At 47.6% G+C, this 23,674-nt stretch overlaps 1 protein-coding gene across 1 annotated transcript; it reads right to left on the reverse strand.

Annotated features, from left to right (window-relative positions):
- Positions 1-3,973: 3,973 nt before the first annotated feature.
- KIF2C (kinesin family member 2C) lies at positions 3,974-22,148 on the reverse strand. Its single transcript, XM_060142634.1, has 21 exons — positions 22,082-22,148; positions 21,131-21,225; positions 18,543-18,644; positions 18,327-18,375; positions 16,037-16,159; positions 14,142-14,267; positions 13,490-13,590; positions 12,742-12,837; positions 12,057-12,111; positions 11,803-11,965; positions 10,549-10,639; positions 10,215-10,278; positions 10,044-10,135; positions 9,144-9,286; positions 8,153-8,360; positions 7,927-8,034; positions 6,986-7,053; positions 6,543-6,648; positions 6,336-6,449; positions 4,731-4,854; positions 3,974-4,621 (listed from the first exon to the last, which is right to left on the reverse strand). Exons 1-21 carry the CDS (start codon positions 22,146-22,148, stop codon positions 4,539-4,541), a joined length of 2,178 nt encoding a protein of 725 aa, XP_059998617.1. The 3' UTR covers positions 3,974-4,538.
- Positions 22,149-23,674: the final 1,526 nt, after the last annotated feature.

The following is a 23,674-nucleotide window of genomic DNA, read 5'->3' on the forward strand; positions in this document are numbered from 1 at the left end:
CTTCAATTTTTAAAAAGAGGTTAAAAAAAAGATCAACACACAAAAATCAGTTGTGTTTCTATACACCAGCAATGAACAATCTGAAAAGGAACTTAAAAATAATTCCTTCTGCAATAGCATCCAAAAGAATAAAATACCTAGGAAATAAATTTAACCAAGGAGGTGAAAGAGCTGTACACTATAAAATATTGTTGAAAGAAATTAAAGACCTAAATAAATGGAAAGACATCTTGCATTCATGGATTGGAAGACAATATTAGGATGGCAATACCACCCAGAGTGAATGTAATCCCTATCAAAATTCCATCAGCCTTTTTTGCAGAAATGGAAAAGCTGATCCTTAAATTCATATGGAATTGCCAGTGTTCCTGAATAGCCAAAACAATATTGAAAAAGAACCAACTTGGAGGACTCACACTTTCTGATTTCAAAACTTATGGGAGTTCCCTGGTGGCCTAGTGGTTGGGATTTCGGGCTTTCACAACCACGGCCCAGGTTCAATCCCTGGTCAGGGAACTGAGATCCCACAAACCTCGCAGCACAGCTGAAAAAAAAAAAGAAAACCTTATTACAAACTACAGTAACCAACAGTGAAGTATTGGCATAAGGATAGACATATAGACCGAGGGAATAGCATTTAAAGTCTCAGAAATCAGCCCACTCATATATGTTCATTTTCTTTTTTAAAAATTTATTTTCATTATTTCTTCCAGTTTATTGAGATATAATTGATATATAGCACTGTATAAGCTTCAGTTGTACAGCATGATGATTTGATTTATATACTTATGAAGTGATTATCGCAATAAGTTTAATGAACATCATCTCATATAGATATAAGATAAATAGAAAAAATTTTTTTTCCTGTGAGAACTCTTAGGATCGACTCCCTTAACAACTTTCATGTATAACATACGGCAGTATTAACTATATTTATCATGTTGTACATCACATCCCTAGCACTTATTTATCTTATAAATGGAAGTTTTTACCTTTCGACTGCCTTCATTCAATCGCCTCCTGCCTCTGCCATCAACTGACTTTCAACAAGGTTGCCAAGACAATTCAATGGGGGAAAGAATAGTCTTTACAATAAGTGATGCTGGAAAAACTGGATCTCCACATGCAAAAGAGTAAATTTGGACCCCTACCTCATAGCAGCTACAAAAATTAACTCAAAATGGATCAATGACCTAAATATAAGAACATAAAACTCTTAGAAGAAAACATTAGAGTAAATCTTCACAGCATTGGATTTGGCATGAGATTCTTAGATATGACACCAAAAGCACAAGCAACAACAAAAATGTAAGTTAGACTTCATCGAACTTAAAAGCTGTGGTGCTTCAAAGGATACCATCAAGAAAGTGAAAAGACAACTCACAGTATGAGGGAAAATATTTGCAAATTATACATTTGATAAGGGTCCAGTATCTAGAATATATAAAGAGCTCTTACAAGTCAACAATAAAGACAATCCAACTTAAAAAATGGGCAAAGGACTTGCATATACACAAGAGAATTGAAAACATATGCTCAGACAAAAACTTGTACATGAGTATTCATAGCACAAATGGTCTGTTCATAATGCCAAAAAGTGGAAACAACCCCCAAATTCATCAAGTGAAGGATAAACAAAAAGTATAGCCGTGCAATTGGAATATTATTGGGCCATAAAAAGGAGTGAATTGATACATGCTACAACATGATTCTTTAAAACATATGCTAAGTGAAGAAGCCAGACACAAAAGACCACATATTATATGATTCCATTTATATGAAATGTCCAGAATAGGCAAATCCATAATGAAGGAAAAATAGATTGGTTGTTTCCTGGGGCTGCGGGGAGAGATGAATGGGGGTGTGTATGTGGCTGCTTGAGGGTAATTTTTTTTTTTTTTTAATTGAGGTATAGTTGACGTGCAACAGGATTTCTTTTTGGGTCATAAAAATGTTCTGGAATTAGGGATGATGGTTGCCCAATTAAATGAGTATACTAAAACCCACTAAATTGTACACTTTAAAAGAGTGAATTTCATACTGTGAATTACACTTCAATAAATGTAAAAATTACATTTTCATTATTTTAATTAATTTATTTATTTATTTTTGTGGTACGCGGGCCTCTCACTGTTGTGGCCTCTCCCGCTGCGGAGCACAGGCTCCGGACCCGCAGGCCCAGCGGCCATGGCCCACGGGCCCAGCCATTCCACTGCACGTGGGATCTTCCCCGACCGGGGCACGAACCTGTGTCCCCTGCATCGGCAGGCGGACTCTCAACCACTGCGCCACCAGAGAAACCCACATTTTCATTATTTTTTAAAAAGCCCTGGCATATTCAAGAAATAAAGGCCAGTGTGGTTGGAGAACAGTGAGTGCCTAGAGAACCGTTCATTCATTCATTCAAAATATTTTGTGTGCTTGTCATATGTTCAGGATACTGTGGATACAGTATTAAAACAAAAATCTTTGTTCTTATGTGCTTAAATAGCTAGTAATTATATAGCACTTATTAAGTGTGAGACATTGTACCTATTGCTTGGTGTGTGAACTCAGTTTTCTTTTCTTTTTTTTTTGGGCCACACCGCACAGCTTGCAGGATCTTAATTCCCCAACCAGGGATCCAACCCAGGCCCCTGGCAGTGAGAGCGCAGAGTCCTAACCACTGGACCACCAGGGAATTCCAAAACTCAGTTTTCATAGTAATTCTATACTGTACAAGCATTATTCCCATTTCAGAGAGCACAGAGGTTAAACAACCCACTTAAGGTTCTGCAGTCACAGAGGTCGGATCCCACCCTGCACTATGGCTTGAGAAGCTGGGCTCTTAGCTTCCAAACCATTCTGCTCAAATTACATTCTCACTGGACCAATAGAGAGGAGCTGACCAGGTGGGGCCTAATAGGCCATGATAGGGCATTTAGAATTTATTCTTTGTGTTATTAAAGGGTTCCAAGCAGGGGAGAACCTATAAAGATTCTTCTGGCTGCTTGGGGAGAATGGGTCACTGGGAGTTAAGAATTCACAAAGGGGGGCAGTTAGGGAAGGTGGTCAGGTCTGGGATGGTGGCATTGGATCTTTGCAATTTAGTATACTAAAACCCACTAAATTGTACACAAAATTGTGGGTATTGGTGGCCTTGTTTTACAGATGTGGGAGAAGTTAGGTATCTGGAAGCTTTTAAGGCCTTAAGAGTTAGTGCCATTTCTGTCAAACTTTTGATTTAGCTAAATTTCTGAATCCAGGCCCTCTATTTGGTTATTTAATGGCACCTGAAACTCCTGTAATTTTCTCACCATGAGGTAGAGAATGTCCCTACTTTACAATGAAGTAACTGAGGCTGAGAGGGCTAGAACCTGGTCCATCTGACCCCACTCTTCTCTGGAGTTTCTGCAGTAGCCCACATGCCCCATGCCCCACTGTGTCTCCCGGACTGAGGCCTTTCTGAAACACACATTTGGTTGTATGGCTCCCAGGCTACAAACCTTTCAGTGGCACATTACCATTTAGATAATTCATGTTCTGTGACACGGGATCTGGAGTCTTCTAGTTCCCAAACCATACATGCCCTATTGTTTGGTTCCTCAGTCTACCTGGCAAACTTCTCATTTTTCAAGATCAAACGTGTTACCCATCAGATCCTTTCCTGTCTAGCAAGGCAAGTGCTTTCGTGTCAGTGTTGCCACAGAATCTTTTAACATGCCTTGAGCAGACTGTAAATGACAGAGCACCATCTCCTTTCTGCTTACGGCTCCTGTGCCCAGGAGAGGGCCTAGGACCTAGTCAGCATTGAACAAGGCAGAGGTTGGAGTCTTCACCATGTCACTGAAACTGCAGGTGTAGATTTGGTCTCCTGGGTAGAGTACAGAATCAGCACTACCTAGAGTTGCAGTAGGGTCCTAAGTCCCAGAAGGCTCATACACATCCCAGGCACTTCCCACATACCACTCAACAGGCTGATTTTTTTCTCTTTATTGTTAGACACAATGTATAAATACATAAAACAGAAAACAGCAGGGATCCTCTTGGGCCTCAAAAAACAGCAGGGAAGGAAGAGGTCCCGGAAACTTTTTTTCAAGTACAAAACATATTAGTGCCCCGACCAAGGGTATGGAAGGCAGGCCAGGGCCAGCAGAGCTGAACTAAAGGCTCCTTCCCTCTCCCAAGAGCCAGGACAACCCCAGGGAGCTCTCCACCAGCAGCCAGTCCACACAGGCAGAGTGCTGCCCAAGGGAAAACTCTACACCAGAGAGCTTTCCCCTCTTGGAGAGAAGGGCAGCACATAAGATAACTAAAAGCTCCCTCTTTCCATCCTTGTTCCCTTCATGGCTACAAGTGAGGAAAAGGAAAGTCGTGTCCCATGCACTCTGACCCCTCCCCAGCTGCCCTGGGCCCAGATGCCCCCATACTTGGCATTTACCAAAGCTTGTCCCAGCTGAGACCTTGACTAGACCCACCAGGTGCCCAGAGTTCGCTGAGGAGGGAAGGGGAGGGGAAAAGGCTGGGTGTGACACCAAACAGATCTTTATTTGCAGTCATCAATGGGGCCGTTTCTTGCTGCTTATTTGTTTGCTGGCCTGCTCTTCTAGCTGCATGGCCAGGCGCAAGGCCTTGAGGACATCTGGAAGGAAAGGGTGGTGTACCCGGGGTTAGTGGGTCTCTCAGAGGCCTCATTCCCTCTGGCAGAGCTGCCATCACCCGCAGAAGCCCCATTCTCTGGCCGCACCCACCTTGTAGGGCTGAGAAGTGCTTGGTTTGCTGGGCCAGGGCACATTCTGCTTTATTCACAAAGGTCTCCAGGTCGTAGTCTGGCTGCTCAGCCATCTCGGAGAGCTCCAGCCAGCCTGGCCCTTCCTGCAACAACACAGCGCGAACCTTGTCAGGTCAATAATGACCAAACCAATCTAGCAAATCATTCCTAGGGCTCTACCATCTGCAATGCAAATGCCCACTCCTCCAGCCATGCCCCATACCCTGCCTCCTGATCCTCTCCCAGAAATTCTCAGCTTGAATTCATCCTCTTCCCCACCCCAAACTTGTGCGTGTGCCTTATATCAAATGAATGTTATCATCTGTCTTGATGCTCAAGCCAGAAATCTCAGCAAGAACTTCTTTCACCCTGCTTGTCCCCCAATCCTACTAATTCCACCCCCGAAATGGTTCTTAAATCTCATGCCCTAATTCCAATACCATGGCCATGGTCATAGTTGGTCTAGACACCAACATCTCTCTTGAACTCTAACAATCTTCTAACTGCTCTTAACTCCTAAGTGCCTCTACTCATGCTCGCCCCACATCCCGAAACCAGCCTCTATACTGTGGCCATAGTAAGGTACCTAAAGCTCTGATGTGACCATGTCACCACTCTGCTTTACTCTCTTCAAAGGCATCTACTGCCCTCATAACAAAGTCCAGGCCTTTGGTGTGAACCATTAAGGCCCTTTAGCATCAGGTCCCAGCTGACCTGTCCACAGCCTTGATCTCCTTCCCTCATCTGCTCACACCTTTTGCTCTGGCCAGAGTGAACCTCTCATTCTTCCTGAAAGTACCACGTCCTTTCAAACATTTGTACCCTGAGCGTGCCACGGAGGGAGGACACATGTAGGCATTTATCCTACATGTTCCCTCCTCAGTTCTAAGTGCCCCGAGCTCTCCCCTCTGCTCTACACTCTGAAAGCCCCATTCTTAGGGACTCTCCCCCACTTGCTCTTCCACAGCAGGGATCACAGCAGTGGTAGCATCTACCACTTACTAAATGCTGACTACATGCTGGGGATGGCTGAGTGCTTTAAAAACATATCACTTAATCCTCAGATGTAACCATCTTGTCTTGCCCATTTTGGGGATGAAGAATCTGGGGGCCCAGTGAAACTCAATGACTTTCACAAGGAAATCAGCTTATAAATAGAAGAGTCACGATTGATCAAGTCTTATTTCGGGCCTGTTATCCTTACTTCAGGTTTTTGGCCCTTGGTCTCAGCACAGGAGCTGGCATATAGAAAGTACTCACCAAACATTCACTGAACAAACAAGACAAGGTTACCCTCCAAACCCTCAGTCAGGAGCATGGGGTAGAGACACCAGCTCCAGCCAGAATGATGGAGGAAAGCCTATGTGTGCCAGGCTGGGGAAGGAGGTGCGGTAATCAGCTGCTCTAGAAGAGCAGCTGAAAAAATAAATGGAGAATTAAGAAATGCTGGTGTAGACGGCTGCCTCTTGCCACCCCAGCCAGAAGACCCGGGGAGGGGCAAAGCCCAGGTCACAGTCAAGGAATGGCGCTGAGCCCGTGCTAGGATGGATATCCAGTCTCTCCCAGCCCAGGGCTAGCCCTCCACCTGTATAATCTCTTTGAGCTCTTCCATGGCCCTCTCCTCCAGCTCCCTGATCTGAGTCATGGCTTCATTGAAGCTGGACATCTGGGAAGACAGTTCCTCCTCTTCCTTGGAGAACTAAGGGGGCAAAAGCAGAGACACAACAGTGTGGCCCAGTCCCCATCTCAGGAGGCCACGTTTCTGTCTTGCTTGGCCCACCCTGCCCCTTACATTGCCTGTGCTCAGGGCCCCGTCAGAGCTGGCTTCCATCTCTTCTGTTTCCATCTGAGTTGGCTGCTCCCCACTGGGCCCACTGTGGGGGCTCAGCTCCTTGACCCTGAGAAAAGAAGAAGGTCTCAGATCCCACAGCAGCCTCCTTGGCACTCACGAGTGTGCAGCACCACTCAGATTGCGAGACTTCGAGGAGATGGACTAGCAGCTTTGCTTTGGCCTAGGAGAAGTCCCTCACTCACACTGCTCCCCACCAAAGCCTGAGGGGATCAGAAAAAACCTTGTAGCATCATATATGAACTCCCAGGCCTCAGATTCAGTGAGTCACAGAAGAGGAGACAATGGGCACTGAGTCGCCAGAGCTTCCTCCCCGCTCTCATTGCTGTCATTCCCTCCCCCATCCTGCACCCCCTCCCCATCCCACCTGGTGTAGGTACTAGTACCTGTCTGCATATCTTAGTGTATTTAAAGTATATTCACAGGAGCTTATGCCTGGTGAGATCATGGCGATCTGCAAAAGAGGGAATGGGCACTTAAACGTCAAGGATCACAGGGTAAGGGTGCTCTTGGAGAGGCTGCCAGTAGGGGTTCTTTAGGCTGCTGATACCCACGTGGAATTGGGGGCAGAACCCATTAAGCAACCACTCTGTGCCAGGCAACTTGCCCCATGAGCCCTGCAAACGAAGGTGCCTTAAAAATTGGTCCCTGGGGACTTCCCTGGTGGCGCAGTGGTTAAGAATCCGCCTGCCAATGCAGGGGACATGGGTTTGAGCCCTGGTCCGGGAAGATCCCACGTGCTGCGGAGCAACTAAGCCCATGCACCCCAACTACTGAGCCTGCGCTCTAGAGCCTGCGAGCCACAACTACTGAAGCCCGCATGCCTAGAGCCCGTGCTCTGCAACAAGAGAAGCCACTGCAATGAGAAGCCCGCGCACCACAACGAAGAGTAGCCCCCGCTCACTGCAACTAGAGAAAGCCTGTGCACAGCAACAAAGACCCAACGCGGCCACACACACACACAAAAAAATCACTCACAGTTGTGGCCCTCTATTTCCTAGGCTGGGAGCCAATGACCCCTGAGGGAAGCCACAGAAGAGACGAGGACTGCCTCTCCTGCTTCCCCAAAGGTCCTCCTTCTGAATTCTCCAGCCCCCTTTTCATCAGGTAAGGGAGGAATGACCTTCCCCAAAACAAGAGCTGCACGGACATACAATAAAGGGAGAAGACCCTTTCCTCCCCTCTTGGGTAGGCAAAGAGGAGCCTGGTGTCCAAAAGCAGGGGGTGAAGCCCAGTCAAGTTAGAGCCTAGAAACCCAGGTGGCCAAGAGCACCAAGCCTCTTGCCCAGGGACAGGAGTGCACCACCTCCAAAGGGACCCTACTCACCATGCAGGTCCTTGAGTTCTCCCCGATAAAGGAGTCCCTTAGCACCTGTGTCAGCTTGCTCTCGCGGAACGGGGTGTGAGCTTTGTTCTGTCCCAGGGCCCTGATGCACTCCTGGGGCACAGCAGGGGAAGCTGAGGTCCCCTCCCTCCTCTTGAGATGCCCACTCTCTCCCTCCCTCCCCCAGCAGCCCTCCAGGCCAACCCCCTCCCCTCCAGCTGGGCTCCACTACCTTCAGAGCCAGGAGACTCTTGTTGATTTCTGCGCCCTCCATGCGGGTCTGCCGGTCAGCACTGGAAGTGTCTGCACCTCGCTCGTTCCCTGCCAGATCCACCAAAGAGAACTTGCCATGCACTCTCCCTTTGGCTCGAAGAAGAATCTGGAAACAGGCGTGGGAGCGGGAAGAGCTGGAGTTGGCAAATGTCTGCCCAGAGGTCCTGTGGCAAAGGAGGACAAAGAAGGACTATGAGCTCCCAGGGTCACCAGCCACCATGGCACCCCAGGTTCCAAAGCAGTCAGTTCTCCGGTAGCAGAGGGACACAGGTCAGGACTCTAAGATGTCTTGTGTCATCCTGTCCCACTTCTGTCCTGCCCTCCCTCCAGCTCTGGACCTAGTGGCTTACCCTTGCAGTCAAAGTACTGGATTCTGTGTGAGGGCCTTGGCCAGACCCCAGGGCCCATAGGACATGGGGAAGCATGAGTTGCCTCTGCTGAAGGGCACACAGGGAAGGAGGGGCTGTCATGAACCACTTGCTGCAACTCAAGGGCCCTGGGGTGGGCAGCCCTCTCCCTGGGCCTCCATAAGCTGCCCAGCATCCACTGCACCACGCCTAGGGCCCTGGTAGTGCACTTCCCTACCTCTATACAGGAAGGGAGCTGTGGCCCCATCACTTCCAGCCTAGAGCACATCCAGAGCTCCTGTCTCCCACCACAGAGGGAGGGAACAGCAAGGAGAAACCCAGAGAAGCCAGGAAGCATGCCTTTGGGTAAAAGCCGGGGAATAAAGCCTGCCTTGGTCAGATTCAAGATACTTTAACTCGACCCTGATAAGTCTCGTCCTGGGTCATCGGCCCCATTGAGACCACTTAAGGCAGAGGCCTTCAGAGCCCGCACCAAGTCAGGGAAAGCAGCGCTCCGTGGAAACAGCAAAGGACTCAGCGCTAGTCTGTTACCTGACCTGGCATTAGAAGGTGGCCCCTTCCCCTGGCCGGGACTCTGACCTGCAGGCACTGCCTATGTCGATCATCTTGATGACGTCATCAGCACAGCTCACCACGTGCTCCTGCAGCCCCACCACCTGCACCTGCTGCTTGCCATCCTCTAGCACGCGCAGCTTGGCCTTCTTGTTGAGCAGGTCGAACAGCTGTGTCAGGCAGGGGAACAAGGCCAAGGCCATCAGGCGCTGGGCACCCCACTGACTCCTCCCTCCTTCAGGGCCGGTCCCAGCTTAGACAAGGGCTGGCAGCAGGAAAGGCAGGAGAGGCTGAGCTGGGTTATGCCAGACTAGCAGCGGACAGTCTACTTGGGAGCTGAACCAGACTGCGTCAGTTTGATGCGACCCTGCTACTTTACTAGCTATGTGAACCTGGACAAGTACTTAACCACCTAGCCTCGTTTCTCATCTGTACAATAGTGACAGTGACAGTAATACTTCCTAGTAGGATTGTGGTGATGAGCTGAGACAAGTAAAGTGCTTAGAATAGTGCTTAGCACCTAGTAACATCTTAATAAGCAACCCTAGCTATTATTATTATCTAGACCCCACTTGGGGAAGATGACTCTGCAAAAGCATAGAGGTAGAAAGATACATAGACATCTATAGAGAGAACACGAGTGTGAGAATGGGGAAGAGAGTTATGAGGGAGGTGTGTGGAGGGAGGACAGGGCACACACAGGCAAACCTCCCATCTGAGAGGTGGCCCTGAGGCATATTCCTGCCATACTTGTTGAGCGTGGGTACCATTCCACCATTGGATGAAAGCTCCCACACGTTTGGGCGAAGTGGCCCAGAGGCTTGACAACCCACAGGTTGTTTGGCTTCTACAATTTCTAGCCAACCTCAAGGTTTCTGAAACTTCAGGGGCCCCAACAGCATAAACAAAGGGCTCCCTGCCAGCTACCTTCCCATTATAGATCTCGAAGAATGTCACATAGACTTCCAGGCCCAGGTTCCGGTATCGGGGCTGATTCTTCAGGAGGAAGACATCCCGGGCTGTGGGGAGAGAGGCTGGATTAAGTAAGCAACCTGCCCTTCTGTGCCCAACCCCACTGTGGCAGAACACACTACTTACAGGCCATCGCATAGATCCCTTTCGATGCGTTCTGGGCTTTCCCACAGAGGTCTCCACCCATCGTCTGCAAAGGGAGGGGGCAGAAGACCGTGGTAAAGGGCCCTTGGCCTAGGCCAGGGCACTACTGGCTCCATCACCACAGTGGGCCACACCAAAGCTGGGAGGGGAGGCTGGACCTACTAAGGCCCCTCCTTGAACCTGGCACAGCAAAGGCATCTGGAGATGGGGCATCTGCACTGAGGGGATTTTCTGCAACAAACTCATTGTCCTCCTTTTCAGAGACCCAGAATTCCACTGTGGGTAGGCTTGCTCTCTGCCAGGCCTGAATACTCACATGAGTCTTACCACTTCCTGTCTGGCCGTATGCAAAACAGGTTGCTTTTCCCCCTTCAAAGATTGTCTGTACGAGTGGCCTTGCTGTGAACCTAGGAGAAAGGATGGGGAAGAGTGTACGTCTCTCCTCAAATGTGCTCCCTGGAACATGGAGCACAAAGCAGGACTCCTGGAGGCCTCCTTCCAAGCGTGAGCACACCTCTCACACAAAGTGGTCCCACCTGACCCCATCCCCACTTATAAATTTGAAATTCTCCTAGCCACCTGCGGAGAGCTGGACCGACCTGCCAGGAGCAGGCTGATGGTCCACACTCTAACTGAGCACCTCCTCTACCCTGGAGACACAAGGTGAAAGCTTGAGCTTAGCAGCCGACTTCCAGCATAAGATATGCTACAAAGATCAAAGAAACCATCTAAAGTAGGAACCTAAATTATTTTAGGCTTTGTGGGCCTAAAATAGGTCTCTTCCATATACATACATACATACATACATAAATATACATATATATTTAATGATTCTTTAAAAACACAAAATCCATTCTTAATTTGAGAGCCATATAAGAAGGGACTGCAAGCCAAATTGGTCCATGGACTATAGTTTATCAACCTCTGGTCTAGAGCAGTGCTGTCCGATAGTAGCCACTGCCACACATGGCTATTGAGCACTGGAAATGTGGCTAGTGTAACTGAAGAACTGAATTTTTTTTGGCCACACCGCATGGCTTGCGGGATCTTAGTTCCCCAACCAGGGATCGAACCCAAGCCCCCTGCAGTGGAAGCACAGATTCTTAACCAGTGGAGTGCCAGGGAAGTCCCTGAAGAACTGAATTTTTAACTTTATTTAAACAGTCGCATGAGGCTAGTGGGTTCTGTATTGGACAGAGTAGTTCCAGAGTTTGCTGAGTCTGCTAAGCCCAGTGGGAAATGGGTGGCTGCACAGGACATAGGAAGAACCCCTAGGGCTTGCCCAGCCCAGCTTCAAAGAGTGCAATGGGTAATACCTCACTTCTGTCCACTCAGAAGCGCGGGCCACTAAAGCTGAAAAACGGGATGGGACAGCCCCAACAGGGCCTTCCAGGTGCTGGGAGCCAGAGCCAGCTCTGTGTCATGGCCCATCCAAAGAAAACACAAGAGGAAGCCAGGAAGGGCTTCAGGGTCAGCATGTCTGTGAGCGTGAGTGTTACCACAGTGCCCCTCATTGGAAAGAGTAAAGTGTCAGGGGGAAAGAGGAGAAACAAAGAGGCAAGGGACTAACCTGTAGACGACTTCATTTGAAGCTGTTTCATCAAATGCAAAGTCAAAGCAGAATGCTTGGTTCTCCAGGTACTTTGTTAAATCCACTTTTAACTTGGGCTCATGTACCAAGAGGACACTCTTGCTAGGAACGGAAATCACATCAATTTCTTTCTTGGCCAATTCTGCAGAAGGACAGTATTTCAGGGGATGCTCCCTGGACACGGGGGAACCCACAGTCAGTCCAAAGCCTCATTCTGACTGAATAGGGCTTACCTTGTTTATTCAGCGGTCGTTTCCTAACACAAACACATATCCTGTGCTCTTCAATCTTCGAGGATGAGAAAAGACAACCAAGAGCAAAAGGTCAGAGCAATATTGAAAGAAAGCTTGTCCACAACCCATCCAGTTCTAATCCCAAGTTTGGCTCAGGCAAGGGCCAAGATCTAACACTGGAACCCACTATGCCCATAGTTACTCTGGAGCGTAAGAAGGTAGCTCTGAATTTTCTTCCCAGTTTCCTCACTCTGCTGCCTATAGGAGGGTTCAGCACACTTTCATGATTAGTAGTAAGAATCTAGCCAACCTACTGAAGCAGGGAGGATGGGGGTGTGGGAGTTGATAAAGATCAGACCCTCCCATCTAGGCCTCACTAGCTCCAGCCCACCAAAGGGTATTAAAAAACCCCTTGAGGGTGAGTGAAGATTCCTGCACGCTCTCATTGCCTTAAGAGATGATTCTGTCTCTCACTTGTACGCCTACTCGGGAAAAGAATCTGAAAAGGAATCGTGTGTGTGTGTGTGTGTGTGTGTGTGTATTTACATATATATGTAGAGAGAGAGAGACTCAATCACTGTGCTGTACACCTGAAACCAACACAATGTTGATATCAACTATGTTTAAAAAAAAAATTGTACACCTACTCAGGAAGGAGAGGTAGAAACCCTTTGGGATTACTTACAGGATCAGTCACAGTAAGTGGATGACATTCCAAAGTAGCCCGAAATTCTTTAATCATCCGGGAAAATTCCCAGTTTGGAAAGCTGTTGTCATACTCCTGTTTGGGATAGGAGTGAAGAAAGACTGACTGCCAAGATGTTAAGTGCTCTCAGGCCTCAGTGCTAGGAACAGCAACAACAGCTCTTCATATGCACACAGCCCTGCAGGGCTGACAAGCCCCCACACGATCTCACTGCCCCCAACTCTGGCTCTGGGCAGAGAACCCAGGAACAAAGTCTTGGGAACAAAGATTGGCAAGGGGCCTAGGCATGCACCAACCACTCTAGGAACTGGGGCAAGAGCCACTGTCCCACATCTTAGGAGACCAGCAGGCTGGGATTCCCCTGTGCCATTAACCCAACTAAAGGGAAATAATCCAAACTGGAACTCCACTGTGGCACCCCTGCATACACGCAACTAGGAAGTCGGGGGAGGCAGGCAATTGTGCCCAGCAGCCCACTGGACACTGAACTGTGTGATGGGCGTGCCCATTGGACAATCAGCAGCAAACATTCCTCATCTGAGGGCCTTCAGAAGAATATCTGAATTATTTGTTCTCTGAATCCTGATGAGAAACTAGTTAAACTTCTTGGATATCAGAACTGGAGCCTCAGAAATGCTGGGGCCAAACTGTTATCTCTGTTGCAGACAAGGTTTCAGTTAAGGATGCCTGTCCAAAAACCTTTGCCCTTGCTTCCCAAGAAAGGTACCTGAGCTCGTTTTATTCTCATTTCAGAGTTCTGGGCTCTTTTCTCTTCTCGCTTGTTCTTCATTTTTTCCATTTCCTTCACAATACAAGATTTCCTCCGAACTAGGGTGAGAAAAAAAAAGGAAGCCCTTTCTTTTACCTGTCTAGGCCAGCCTGTTCTTCTCTGGCTGTTGTGTTGAGTCCTGGGCCTTTCCCAGGACTAGGCCTTCTCTAGACCCTTGCTCTTATGTCACCATATGCATGGAGAGGAAGCAACAGCTATGACTCTTGGGATGGCCAAGCCCACAAGAGACTTGCTAATGTGGGCACTCCAGGTCTAACCCAAGCTCTCTCTATGCCTCTGTGGCATCTTCTCAAAAACCAGAAGAGGTGAGATCATCCCTGCTTGGTCTTGGTGGGCACTCTGGGCTGTTCTTCGGGTGTTGGCCAAGACTTTAGCTGTGATAGCACCTCAACTACATCAGAGGGCTCCTGCCACCTGGCAGTGACAGGGTCACCTCTTGTGAAAGATTGATTCCGTGGCCACAGGGAAACACGACCCCATGTGACAAACATGGTTTGAATTCAGGTGCCAAGGCAAGCCAGGTGTGGGACAGGCTGTAACTACCTATCCTGCACTAGGAGCAGGGCAGCAGACAGCTCAGCGTGTCTACCTGAGTTCACAGGGTTTGCAGAAGAGCTGCCTTGGACGGAGGAATGGACTTGCTCTTCCACCTCCTCGCTGACCATCGTCAATGGTATCTCAGCCACTGCAGGGCAGGAGGGCCTAGGGGGGCCGGCTGTGGGGGAACAAGAGTCATTGGAGAAGCAGGCAGGCATACGGCAGCCATGCTCATCTGAGCCCTAGCGGGTCATAGGCCAGGAGGAAGGCTACCGACTGCCAGCTCAGCAAGGGCTCAGGCTCCTACCGTGTGAGCAAAGCTCAGGCTTTTTCCTGCATCTCGGCCCACACCTTGAACCCAACAAGTCCCTCCACAGGGGCTGGCTCCTGGGGTCAAGAAATCTTAAAGAGGGTGGTCGGGGCAAAAAAAAAAAAATCTTAAAGAGTGTGTGAGTAGCTCAGTGTGGGCTTCACCATGAAGGGAAAAGCCTTTAAAGGCCTGAACTCTTCAGGCTTGACCAAGCATGGGTTCTCAGGCCAGGCCAGGCCAGGCCTTTCTACTCATTTAGGAGAAATTTCTGACTTCAGAACCCAGGTGGTTAACAGGAGCAAGGACTGAAACCCAGGAATAATGGGAAACTGAGCAACAACCAACCATATATTTTTTTAATAAATTTATTTATTTTTATTTTATTTATTTTATTTTTGGCTGCGTTGGGTCTTCGTTGCCGCGTGCAGGCTTTTCTCTGGTTGCGGCGAGCAGGGATTACTCTTCTTTGTGGTGTGCGAGCTTCTCATTGCGGTGGCTTCTCTTGTTGTGGAGCACAGGCTCTAGGCGTGCAGGCTTCAGTAGTTGTGGCTCACGGGCTTAGTTGCTCCGCGGCATGTGGGGTCTTCCAGGGCCAGGGATCAAACCCGTGTCCCCTGCATTGGCAGGTGGATTCTTAACCACTGTGCCACCAGGGAAGCCCCAACCAACCATATTGATTCAACCCAGAAAGGTACAACCCATGGTGACTCACTACTTCCCATACCTGGTCGTGACCCTTTTGTTTGCCTTCACTTTATTAGAGCTGAATTTGATACACATTAAATGTAATGATTTTAAAAATCACCTACTTTATTTACTAATAACTAGTAAAGTTGACAATTAAAAATGTTTGGGACTACCCTCTACCCTGCTGGTGCAGTGGTTAAGAATCCACCTGCCAATGCAGGCGACACGGGTTCAATCCCCGGTCAGGAAGATCCCACATGTTGCGGAGCAACTAAAGCCCGTGCACCACAACTACTGAGCCTGCGCTCTAGAGCCTGTGAGCCACAACTACTGAAGACCGCGAGCCACAACTACTGAGCCTGCAAGCCACAACTACTGAAGCCAGCGCTCCTAGAGCCCGTGCTCCAAAACAAGAGAAGCCACCACAGTGAGAAGCTTGCGCACCGCAACGAAGAGTAACCCCCACTTGCTGCAACTAGAGAAAGCCTGCACGCAGCAACAAAGACCCAGTGCAGCCAAAAATAAATTAAAAAAAAAAGTTTTACAAACTCCATTTATATAAAGTCAAAAAAAAGAGAAAAAGTTAATTTATGCAATCTGAAGTCAGGACGTAGGTACCCTTGGGGGCTTAGGAACTGGGAGGGGGCCTGAGGGGGACTTTTGGGGGTGCTGGTAATGCTCTGTTTGATCTGGGTGTCAGTTACATGAGTGTGTTCACTTTGTGAACTATGTAGTCAACGATAGGTTTACTCTTCTGTATATATATTATGTTTAAATAAAGTTTAAAAAGTAAAGTGAGATGATTTCCAGATAAGGGTGCAGTGGGGCAGGAGCAGAACAATACAAAAGCCAGAGAGTGTAGGAATCCTAGGATATTCTAGAACAGGTTCAGGGCGATGTGTGAGGACCACTCCAGGGCCTCAAACAGGGAGAACAGATTCATTACTCACTGGGAACTGAAAACTGCTTGCGGGAACTTGCAGATGCAGGCAGTTCCACCTCCATATCATTCTCCTGAGTGGTGATGCGAACCTCTGGGACAGTGGACATGCGAGTGGAGCGGCCTCGGAGACCTGAAGGACCAAGGGCAGAAGCCGATCAGTGCAGCATGATCAGGAGAGCCAACAGGCATAATAGAGGGGCCGTCGGGGGTAACCCTCCAAGATTCTATACAGGAAAGGAGCCCACCAACTCCCCATTCCTTCCACCCAAGGAAAGGAAAAATTAGAAAGGCCAAGTACTAGTGACCCCAAAACTAATTTGTTACGTTCTGCAATCTGAGAGCTCCTGAGGGCTCCCACAAGAGCATCTGTCGTGAGTAAATGGAGGGACCTACAGACAATCTGAAATCATTTCTGGAGACATAGACCTAATCCCTGAAAAAAAGCATTCTTAACCTTAGCAACAGCACCTACCATTCTACAATCTTCCCATACTGCGAAACATCATGAGGTAAGTATCAGTATTCCCAACTAATGGAAGATGGCATTAAGGCACAGAAAAATTAAGCAACTTGCCCAATGCCACTCAACTAGTAAGCGTCAGAACCGGGATGTGAACCCAAGACTGCCAGATTCCAGTCTGGGTTTTTTCCACTGCTCCAAGATATTTTACAGAGCCAGGCCTGGGCCACATCTTTAGAAACCATGGGATCAGCTACATGAATTTTCTGGAATCTTAAAAGAATGCTTAACTGAGAGAAACAATTGAGTTATACTTTAATTCTTGCCAATTTCTACCCATCTATATAGTTTCTCTCCCTAAGAAAGAAATAATGCACCTATAAATAAAAGAAGTAGTGAATTTGGAAATAAAACACTGGTGTCATATAAGTAAATATCAACTTGTACTGAATTTGAGTTTCCTAAATTTGGGCTGATCTGATGGCTCTATATAATCCCTATTTTTCATAAAGAGCATGAATTATTATAATTTTCCTATTTCTCAAAAGATCTATAATCTTGTGTTTCATTTCTACTGTTCAATATCATGCACATTCATTAAGGCTTTTTTTCCATTAAAAGGAGCGGTGGCAGCATCCTTTCGTGTCATGCACGTGGAGTGGGATGGCTGCCACCCCCACCTCTCTTGCAGGCCCTTACGGTGGTATAGCCTGCAAGAGAGGGCCAGCAACACACCAGTCATGCCCAGCTGAAGCTCAAAACTGCACCACCTTTCACCTTGGGCCCCTGGGAACCTGAAGCTCCAGGCATGTCGCTTCTGGGCCCAAGGTGGCTGTGTTATGTCAAGGCAGTGATACCCCCTGGACTGGGACAGGCTGTGAGGTATAGCTGGTTCTGGGTTATAAGCTGGATTATTTGGGCAGTTTGTGCCTATAGCCACTGTCACGGATGACTGTAGTCAAAGTAGGTTTATGCTGACTCCTTCTGCAGAGAAAGCCCAACCTTCTGTTGGAGTTCGAGGCATTGCTATTATCTGTCCAATCTCACCCCACCCCCAGATCACCACAGCACTGGCAACTCTACTTCTAAATGGCCCTGACCTAGCTTTTCTCACAGCCTGCCCACCACCTCACTCCAAGGCATGTTGTTCCCCCAAGGAGAGAAAACAAGCCCACAATGGCTGATTTCTGCTCTGGATTCCACAGGCCAGTCAGCAAATTTCCCAAATGCACCAAGTCCCTGAGAGGTTGGCCTAAGTAAGAGCTGTAGGTTGAACTGTTGAATTCTTTCTCTTCTTTTCTCTTTTTAAAACTGCTTTAGAGGTATGATTGACATATAAAAAGCTGTAGATATTTAATGTGTACAATTTGATGGGTTTGGAGGTAGGTATACACCCATGAAACCATTATCACAATCAATGCCATAAACCTACTCATCACCTCCAAAAGTTTCCTCCTGCTCCCTTTGTTTTGTATTTTGTTTTTTCCTTTTGTGGTAAAAACACTTAACATAAGATCTACCCTCACAGTAAATTTCTAAGTATACAATACAGTATTATTAATCATAGGCCCTATGTTGTACATTAAATCTCCAGAACTTCTTTATCTTGCATAACTGAAACTCTGTACCCTTTGACCAACACCTCTCCATTTCTTCCTCCCTGTAGGTTAGATTCTTCCTCACTGAGGAAGATGCTTGGAAGAAAGGGCAGGACTCAGCCCACACAAAAGCCACCTGCTAAACTGGAGCAATGAGTCTACTTCACAGCTTCCTGAGCTCCAAGAACATCATTCCTGGCACAAACCCCATGACAGTGAGCCAGTAGAAATCCATTTACCTTCCTTTGGAGCGGGAATTTTGGAGCTGACTGATCTGCGCTTTTGTTTCTGAAAAACAAAACAAACCACCACAATATATGGCTCTTATCAATTCTCAAGGGCCTATCCTGGGCCCATGTGCTGTGCTAAAGAACTAAGCAGCCCCAGAAAACAAACCAGCAAAGAGCCAACAAGCCAAATGGGGCACTGGCTGCAGTCAGGTGACAGGCACCTACCTGAACCGTTACATTCTCCTGCAGGGGCAGATTGTCCTTTGGGTGTAAAGGAAGAAGCTGTAAGATTTCTGGGTTTATTGCAGCCACATCATCAAAATCAATCTGCAAGGAGCAAGTAAAAGCTTCTGTGAACAACATAGCTTGTTCAATCCAATTGCATCTCTGCAGTCAAGGCTACCCCTAGATTCAGACTTTATAAACTTTAAGTTCCACCAAGTACTAATAGCTATAAACAAATATTTATTCCCTAGTCGTGTTTTACCATCTAGATGGATATTGCTTTCTGATTCCAAGCCAATGGTAGCTGTCAGTGATGAGAATGAGGTGAAGAGGAAGGCAGACAGGCAGGCAAACAGTCAGGAAGTCCACAGCAGATCTAGGCCACTCGGCTCCCCTACTGCTCTGCGGGGCAGTGGGGTCCTACTGGGCACAGCCCCCTGAGCACCCCTTGCTGCCTGACACCAAGGAGGAAACAAGTTCTAACTGCCCACTGATAGTCAAATGGAGGGCCCTTCAGGATCTTATGGGCAGGGACCAGTTCCTGAGAACTGCTACCTAATCCTAAATCTACCTACATTTTCTACTGGGTCCAGAAACTTCAGGCCCAGAAACTTCTTCCCCAGTCTTAGTGTCCTGCTCAGGCCTTCCCTACTTCCTGCTCATGCCTGCAATAAGGTCACAATTCTAGGTTTACATCACCAGAGTCCTGAAACCCTCTGGGGACAACTCAAACTTCACAGCAGGTTCAAACACACCTAAATAGTACCAACTTGATTATTTCTGTTTCAAAATGTGAAAGAGTTGAAGCATGTACTCCAGGGTGAGAGCTTCACCTCCTACATATGCAACCTTTATGTATTAATCAGCTATTCAAACACTTATTAGGCATGAGTAAGGCTGTAGGGGGAAGGTATTCAAAAATGAATTAAGACGTATCGCCCTTGCTTTCAGTGAGCTCATATGCTAGTGGGAGACAGAAGCCATGTGCACAAAGGGCTAGAAACCAAAGCAGCATGGGATAGACGAGGAGGACAGAACCACCAAATGCAAAAGCTGGCGAGTACTTCAGTAGCCAGGCTTCTATCCACTTTTCTTGGACAGCTACAGACCCTTACCCTCCCCCACTCCCCCGATTCCAATCCCTAAACTACGGAGAGCATAAACAACACAGGAGACCAAAGTTCTGACATTAACTGATCCTCACTTTGATGATACAGGAGGAAGGAATAAGAGTGAGAGTGTGAAGGCAGCGAGACACTAGGCAGGATCATAGAGTGGGGAACTGCCCCATTTGTCCCTGGCACTACTTTGGAAGGAGTGTGTAGTATAAAGAAAAAAAGTTGATTGGGATCAGATCTTGAAAAGGCTTTAATTCCTCACTAAGAAGTTTGGACTTTATTCCAAAGGCAATATTTAAGCTGGAGTGAGACCCAATAAGAGCTGTATTTCTAAACGAACAACAAAAACAAAAATAAGTCACACGGAACTGCTAATAGATGGTTGAAAGGAATTTTAGGAACCTCTTGATTCAAGGACAGATAATGTAAAGAATTCAGTTCTTCTATTTCTCAGATATACCACCTAAATATATGCATACCTACCATAAGGCACGATACTAAGCAAGCCCTTTACATGTGTTATCTGTTAAGCTCCACAGAAGAGGGTCCAGGTCTGTCTTATTCACTTCTGTATCCCCAGTACCAAACACACTGGCTGGCATTTTGGAACCAGTACAAATGGATTTGTTGAATAAGTCCTCAAAACAACCCAAAATAAGTAAATATTATCATCCTCATTTTAGAAATGAGGAAGTTGAATTTTTAAGAGGGACAGAAACGTGCCTGAGAACACATTAAGTAGTGGCAGAGCCAGACTCTAAAATCCAGGTTTTCATACTCTTAGCTTGGTGACCTCTTCACCACACCACAATGCCTCTAAAACATAAATATCTTAGGCACATCCTCCTCTTCTCAAAATCCTTCCAAGGCTCCTACTGCCTACAGAATAAAATCTTAAACAACTTACTGCAAGAGACAAAGACCCTTTAGTTTCCTTTTTTAGTCTTTTTGCTGCTGCCAAGCATCCTTGGTCTTCCTCAATGCCCGGAGCCAGCTTCTTTACCAGTCCCCATGAGGGCCATCTCACTGTTTCTGTTAAGCTTTCTGGCCCCCACAAGCCCAGCTCATCCTCAGTGATTTTCCACCTCTGAGCTGCTCTAGCATTATTCATCTGTAGTTGCCTTCTATTATTTGGTGTTTCAGAAACATACTTTTGTCTCCCCAACTAGATTATCAATTTTGCTCCCCAAATCAATATCATAGGTAGTGTGCACTCAGAGCTAGCTTGGGTGAGCAAGGTTTTAGAATTCTGTGCAGTTTACTTTCTAGAAACACAACAGAAACTGTTGATTACTTCAATTTAGAACAGGCCTGCCTAAATAAAATCCCAATGCATTCAAAGAGGACCATATTTAAGATTAGGGAGGACAAGTCGACATCAAAAACAAGGCTGACACAAGTTCCATTTCCACACACATCTTTTAGGTAGGAAGGTGTTAAATGTGGTACAGGCATACTCATAGAACCTACCTCTTTGCCCTTTGTGGCTCCTCCTTCTGTCCATTCCACCGAAACGCAGGATTTCTCCAAGTTCACAGTCCTTACATTGGCACTGTGAATTAAGCCTATAGTATGAAAAGATCAGAGTTACCCATCTTTTTCACTTTTAGGATCCCACAGAGACTCTTAATGTAGAGTTGGCCTGAAGGAAGGGACAGTTGACTTTCTTTCTAACCCCAGGAGACAAATCTCCTGGCACTTCACCCTTGGAATATCCCACAGTGAGGTAGGCAAGGAACAGTTCTTAAAACTGAGCTGCAGAGGATAAGGACTCATCCCTACTCAAAAGAGAGCCTACTGTGGGGTGAAGGTATGTTTGGGCAGGGGAATCACTCTAGTGCTTAGGTGAGCAGTTCCTCAACACAGCACTGAGGCTCTAGCGCCCTCAGGTTTCCCTATCTCACTCCTGACCTTTACGTCAGACCATTCTAGTGATATGGGTATTAGACCTGCCAGAGGTGAGGTAGCTGCTCAACTAAAAAAGAGAGGGCAGGATTGCAAGCTCCTGAAGAGCAGGGATCTCGTCTGTCTCGTTACCCTGAATCCCAGTATCTGACATACTGCAAGTGCACAGCGTTTATGGGAGAACAGAGGGGCCAGAAAGCCGAGGTCCCTGCAAGAGCAGGGCAGTTGCAGGGGTGAACTTTGGAGGGGAAATGAATCCAGCAACCCTGACGTCCCAGGGAGGTCCAGTGACACAAAGGAGCTCCGCTCATTCCTGGAGGACGGGGAGGGGACCCACCGCCAGTGCAGAGGCCCCTGGCCCTGGTAGAGAAGACTGACTGCCAGTGCGGAGACCTAGACCTGGGGGTGTGGAGGGGAATCCCCAATAGTGATTCAGGGCCTGCTGTTTGGGGAGGGGAGGTAATCTCTGCCGTCTCAGCCCACAGGTCCCCTTGGCCTCAGGACCCCGCCCCTCACCATTACTGCGTTGTATCTTGATGGCGAGACCGGGAAACAGGCGAGCTTGAAGAAGCGACGAGTCCATGGGTAGGCAGGAGCTCCGGGAAGAGAAACGCGAAATGCCAGAAAACCACCACTCTACCAACACTGCGAAGTCTTAACGCCGCGTAAACCGCCGAAGTTTAAATCCCGCGCGCCGGCGTCCCTAAACGTCATCACGCTGTCGCCGGCCTCTCTTCCGCCAATCAGCGGCGCCCTGCGGAGCCTGTTGGGATACGTAGTCTCCGGGGGGGGGGCGCCTTCCGGGGCATGGGACCGCCCAGTCGTCAGACCACAGCGGGGAACGCAGGGCTTGCAGAGAGATTGGGGAGCCGTCGCGGCCGGAGGGGACAGATTACAGGCATTCAGAGGGTTGCAGTACTGCTGGGGTTCCCTAAACTGAGAAACCTCAAGATGGTGTCTCAGAGGGAGGGCTCACGGGTCCTACAGTCATGGGTTCGAATCCGAACTTCTTTAGTTGCCTGCTCAGTGACCTCGGACAAGTTACAGACCTTCCCTCTTCACGCAGTGGGGAGCATGTTTCCTCCCTCGCGGAATTACTGCTAAGTTTCAACGAGGGGCTATCACTTACAGTGAATGGAAGACCAGATTCACTAGCTTTTTATCGAGTGTCTACCACGTGGTAGGCATGGTGCAAGGCGCTGGAGATAGCAATAATGAAAGCGACACGTAGTTCTTGCCCTCGAACTAACATTTCTAACGTGAACAGGGGACAAAAAGAAGAAAATTACAAGTAAATTACGATATGTAGTAAGTGCTCTGAGGGAAACCGAGAACTGGAATACAGAAAAATGGAGGAACCTACTTTAGATAAAATAGTCAGGGGAGAAATCTTTGAAGTGATACTTAACCTGACTCTAGAGAACAAGGAGGAATGTCAAAATGAAGGGCAGGGAGGTGGAGAGGCTTCCAGACTAAGATCTGAGAATGATATATGCAAAGGCCCTGAGGTGGGACAGAACTTGATCTTGAAGAACTGAAAGAAGCCTGTATGGATAGAAGGCAATAGGTGAGGGGGAGAAGAATGAGATCAACTTAGCATCTTGTATCCCATAGTAATATTATAATTTTGGCTTTTGTCCTAATGAGAAATCACTGAAGAATTTTGAGCAGAGGAGTGACAAGATCTGAATTACATTTGATTTTATGTTTATTGGGCTTGCTGCTGTGTGGAGAACTGATTTGAAGGGGGCAGGACTGGAAGTGAGGTGACCTAGTAGGCAAGAGATTATACCAGCCTAGCCTGGGGCCGTGATACTGGAAATGTAGCTAAGAGGATGGATTAAAGGTGTACCTTATTTGGGAGGTGGAAAGGTGGAGTGAATGGGTCTTGCTGATGGGTTTGTGAAAGGATTTCGGTCTAAAATGAAACAGGAGGATCTGAAATGGAGAATCTCACAAAGGTACCCTCCAAAGAATGGAACTTAGAGACTGATTTCCCATAATTGCCTGGTTTACAGAAAACAGACTTATTTCCTGACCAATGAACATCCATCAAGAATTACTCCCCATCCTCAAGCCAATTAACTTAATACTTTAGGACTCTGGTCA

Source organism: Lagenorhynchus albirostris, chromosome 2 (genome assembly GCF_949774975.1).
Source record: "Lagenorhynchus albirostris chromosome 2, mLagAlb1.1, whole genome shotgun sequence".
Classification (NCBI taxonomy): domain Eukaryota; kingdom Metazoa; phylum Chordata; class Mammalia; order Artiodactyla; family Delphinidae; genus Lagenorhynchus; species Lagenorhynchus albirostris.